Source organism: Priapulus caudatus, unplaced genomic scaffold (assembly GCF_000485595.1).
Source record: "Priapulus caudatus unplaced genomic scaffold, Priapulus_caudatus-5.0.1 Scaffold389, whole genome shotgun sequence".
Classification (NCBI taxonomy): domain Eukaryota; kingdom Metazoa; phylum Priapulida; class Priapulimorpha; order Priapulimorphida; family Priapulidae; genus Priapulus; species Priapulus caudatus.
In genome coordinates, this window is record NW_014577450.1 from 222,239 (window position 1) to 227,466 (window position 5,228).

General features: G+C 38.6%; 1 protein-coding gene across 1 annotated transcript in view; it reads left to right on the forward strand.

The window, feature by feature from the left end:
- Positions 1–5,228, forward strand: part of LOC106809838 (rho GTPase-activating protein 19-like) — a gene marked incomplete in the record, with an annotated part of 19,471 nt that overhangs the window by 11,822 nt on the left and 2,421 nt on the right. Inside the window, 6 exon segments of the mRNA XM_014813064.1 lie at positions 930–1,019; positions 1,511–1,594; positions 2,272–2,400; positions 3,049–3,176; positions 3,555–3,889; positions 4,106–4,185. Of these exon segments, the coding sequence (XP_014668550.1) occupies positions 930–1,019; positions 1,511–1,594; positions 2,272–2,400; positions 3,049–3,176; positions 3,555–3,889; positions 4,106–4,185 (846 nt within the window).

Below are 5,228 nucleotides of genomic sequence, written 5' to 3' on the forward strand. Positions count from 1 at the left end.
TTGACCTACATTCGAGCCACGTCCACTTTTTGGCAAAAATGGAAATGGCCATAAGTCAGTCCAGGTTCAATGGATTTTGCTCATTTCTGGTATGTGAATGAATGGGGACTGGCCCCAAAACATATCACACAGGTTTTGATTTTTTTTTAATTATGCTGCATAGTGAAATTGCCAAAATCTACCTAATTTTTTCAGTGTTTGCCTACGGTCAACGATAACTCAAGAACCGTTTGACCCACATGTTTCAAATTGCATATAGTTGTTACTCCTATGGGAGAGGTTTGAACGTCCTATTCTGGAGCACACCAGTCAACCTACTTTCGAGCCACACCCACTTTTTAGCAAAAATGAAAATGGCCATCTAAATTCATTCGATTTTGTTAAATTTTGGTATGTGAATGTGTAATGCTAGCCCCAAAACAGTTGTTACTCCTATGGGAGATGACAACGTCCTATTACGTTTATTTCGTCTAACTGGTTAACAACTCTACAATCATACCTATATATACATTTAATATTGTGTTTTAGATTCTTCGTTACAGTAATTTGACTGGAACATTTTATTGTTTTTATTTGCGCGATATTCGAAAACCAAAAGGGCGATCATTTAGGCGTAGCGCCATCTCTCGTCAAGATTTCAGACTTTCAGATCTGAAACATTTATTTTCGCATCAAAACTTATGCATATATCATTATCAAGAGTATATAATGGGAGATATGCTATATAATGGGATATATCCCATATATACTCTTGCTTTATATATCCCCCCTCCCTCTTCTATCACACCCAAGGTGAGCTGCAGTGTCATTGACACTTTCATTCAAAATGGTTTGAGACTGGTAATTATTTTAGTCATATTCAAAACTGCATGTGTATGCTTGTGTGCGTGTGGATGTACTGATGTATGTATGTTTGTTGTTATTTCCAGTTTAATAAACAGAATGCGTTTGGAACACGTACACCTGACCCATATTCCTCTCGCAAGCATTCCAGGAGTAAGTCTGTAGGCGAACATGTGGTATGTTTATACAGATCATGAGACCTCCATTGCTTCTTAGAGAGAAACTATACAGTGCGGCATGAGCAAATTTACGGTCTACACTACTTTCAATAGCTGGTTTTCTTTTGCCAACACCTGGTATAATGGTCACTTCAACCAGGTAACAGTACATGATTCATTTGGGTATTTCCACCTTAACTTTATAAAAAATAATGACAATAAATGAACACCAGCACGTGAATTATAAAAATGTTTTTACCAAACTTTTTATTAAATTATTGCCTATACTCATACAAACTGATTGATTGGTTTGTTTTTGTAATAGCATTAGCATGGTACTTGCTTCATGAATTGAACAAGAACTTTAAAAGGATCTATTAGCTTTGTTTTATATGTATATAGGTTGTTTCTTACGACAAAATTTATGTGCTTAACCATTTCTTAGCTGCTACTCTGCATTCATTATCTTGTCTTGTTCATCAACTTATTTTTCTTAATGTTCTTTAAAGAGGAACATGTTGTTTCGTCAACATAAACGACAGAAGTCTTCGGGTGCCTCAGAAGAAGAGGGCTTAGATATAATACAGCAGCAGGTAAATTAAGTGCTTAATTTGCCCTCTTTGGCTTCGAGAAGTAGAGGGCATGTGTTTTGTTTAGTGGGTATACGTGAAACAACAGAAATTACAGACTTAAATTTATATATATAAATAAGTGAGATCGGAAAGTCCAGCTGTGCTATGTAGGTCACAGAAAAAGGGGTATAAAATGACGAGGCGCGCTTAGGAAAGTACATGATTAATCTAAACACTAATAACAACCACAATCATATTTGTAAATGTTTATGTAAACAGAAACGCACCTGTGAATTGAAGTACGATGTTAGTGAAGATAATTATATATCAAAAACCTAGAATAGTCCTATCTTACCCATGTTATAAAAGGGCTGTTTGTGCCCCCTCTTATTTGATCTCAATATGGCGGCGGGGACTTTCCGATTTGGCTTATTGTGCCAATACAAGTAAAGCCTAAAAAAACTGGTAAATGTGAAAGTATAATAGAAAATATCCAGTTTAAATGTTTAGATATTCTGAGTGCGCAGGTAGCTGCTAGGGTTGAATAGCATCTTACCATGATTCAAAAATGCAAATGATAAAGCTGACCTTTTGCTAAGGGACTGCTTGCAAAACTCTTGAAAAACATATAATCAGGAAAGTGTTTCTTTTTACGTAGATTCGCAACTTATAAGGCTTGTCTATTTGATATGTTTTAGGAGAACCTGATCAATGAGAGAAACAGCATCTATACCAGAAGTATGCGCCATACCTATGAAATGCAAGCCAAGAACGCTATCACTTCACGACAGCCAACAGCCAAGGCCACAGTCATCAGTGTCCGTGAGGTTTGTATTGTAGAAACATCTATGTCCCTCATTGCATTTGTGTGCTACTGATAACAGGGCAGGGTTAGAAATTAACTTTTAACCAGGCAACAATTTCTTGCTGCCAGCAAATTTACTCACCCGTGCAGAATCTTTAGTGCTTTTACTAGGGTTTATTAGGAATTTCCGACAATGAGAGAAGGCAGCAAACTGAATCTTGCAGGTAGTAAAACTGGGGCTGGTTGCTCTTAAGTTTGAACCCTGCAGGCCTGGAAAGTCCTGGAAAATTAGCTATTAATAGTATTATGCTTGGTCCTGGAAACGTCATACCACGTCTATTGTGTCCACTTTTTACTATTGATAGTAACACACTTAAAATACTGAAACCCTGTTTACTGTCTGTGAGGCAATGAAACCTGCTTAAAGCAAAAGTGCTTTCACTAATTGTGTGTTGGAAGATACGGGATACAATGGTTGTGTTTGGTTTGAATTTCATAATGAAAGTCTTGTAGATCCCCTAGTTCCATGCATTTAGCAGGAACATAGCCCTCATGATTGGAGAGAGACTATTCGAACAGTGTGACTGGCCATGGTTAAACATTCTGATGCTCAGGTATAATCAGAATGCATGTCTGCAGCCTGCAATTTCTTCACATTCTTCTCTACCAGGCAAAAAGCCCGGTCATCAACTTTGTTGAAGTCGCAACAGGAGCCAGAGAGCCCATGAAGCCACTGATGCAAGCCCACAGGCGCAGTAGAACTGGTGGAAGTGGAACTACAAGTACATCGAGTGTAGGGTACGCATACGCTTACATGTACTAAATATGTATCGCGATGAGATTTTTGATTGATTAAAATAAATAAATAGAATAATAATAAGAAGAAAGGAAGAGGTGAGGGACCATTAACAGTTATCAATATAATAACATGTTTATAATATAATAACCAGGGTTCTCCCCTAGCCTTTAACACGTGGCTGATCCAACATGCCTTCCAAGCATAATTAGAAAGAATAAAAGTTAATTTGCAACATCCCTGGCATGAATCCCCCGACGTGGCATTTCATATTTAACACTATAACATTGATCATGAGTAGATTGTAGTAGAAAGTAATAATGATACGTGTTCCACTACATTTTAATCGCTACATTAACGCGTTTGTCGCGATAACGCAGACGATGTCCCGACCAGTGCAAGTGCCACCGCGTGCTGCAGCGACGCTGTCCGAGCGAGGAGGCCCTGACCAAAGGTCAGTGCGTCTCAGCGAGGTCACTGCTGCAGAGCGAGCAGCACGCGTCGGCCGGCAATCTGCGGCAGAGCTCGGCGACGTCGCTCGGAGCGAGCCGGGAGCGTCTGCTGCGCGCGACGGCGCACAATGCCAGCTACAGGCTGCGCAACCGACGCAGCCTGTCCAGCCTCAAACTGCAGGCCGGCGTCGCGCGGAAATCCGATTCCGCTATCACTGCCCGAGAGAAGATGGCGCTGCGGTCGTCCGTCGTGAGACCAATAGGTATTAGCCATAAAAAACACAGGTCTCCATTTCAGTTTGCGGCGAGATTTTTTTAGGAAGGAGGGTGAAGCAGTTTTATGATTCGGAACTAGGTATCCAGTCAGTAACCTGTTATTTTATGTATAGGCTTTTGTAACTTTATGATAACATTGGGGTGTGTAATGTATACACAGTATCCAAATCCAAATACATGCGGCTATAACCACTTTTTTGCAGGAACACGGTTAGCGTACCACGAGAAGCATATGGAATCACCTATAACCCAATCAATGGCAGTTGCACCGAAAGCAATGCAGGTGAGTTGCCTTTTGTGTGATGTGATTATAAATGTGTAGCAGATAACATATAGTGCTGTAGCTGCAAAGACCAAAGTTATGTAGACATACCTGCAAAGAGCACGTACAACAAGCAACAAGCAATGAACTGGTAAATTTACACAAATAAAAATTCATTAGTTTATATGCAACTTTGTTTTTTGGATGCGTATGTTGCGTATATGCATACATGTGTAACTACAATACATGTACATATGTTTATATATATGCATATATATATATATCTGCATGGTGTCAGGTCTATGATGCAGTGGGTGCATGCTTTACACAAACATACCTATAAAATTATGTTACCTCACAAAAACATATCACTTTCACACCCAACAAACTGCACTTTGAAATTCACATCATATGTATATATATATATACATACATGCATGCATACATATGTACATTTATTGTTCATATTGTTGACTAATACACATTGGTTGGTATACAGTGTCACTTGAGGAAACTACAATATTTTTTTAGCATGACTATTATATTGTTTTCAGTTGTTATATCTATTAGTATTAATGATTTCATTTTGTTTCATAGCCGTTTCATTAACATATTTACTAATAATAATATTCGTAGGTGTTCGAATACTTACAGTTAACATAATTGGCGATTTACATGCAAAATGACTTCTAAATAATTCAGTTGCCTTACTGACATACTTAGCATTGCTAGCATATTACGTATGTTGTGTGATTTTCACTAACATTTGATGTATTTTTTGTTTGACGGCCAGGATTCGGTGCTAGTTCCCCGCTCTCGTCTGGCTATAGCTGTGGTGTATGAATCACCTGTCTAACACAATTCACCCCTTGTGCTAACAGTGTGAGTTTACTGACTAGTGGTAGTCATAACATTATCATACCACAATAGTGTGGTAATGTACATCGTATCAGGAGTAGATAATAGGGAGGAGTGTGACATCAATAAACAAGGGAAATTCGTCATTTACTAGCCTTATAATACCTACGATTTACTACGCGTAACTCATCCAACTTGAGCTCAAA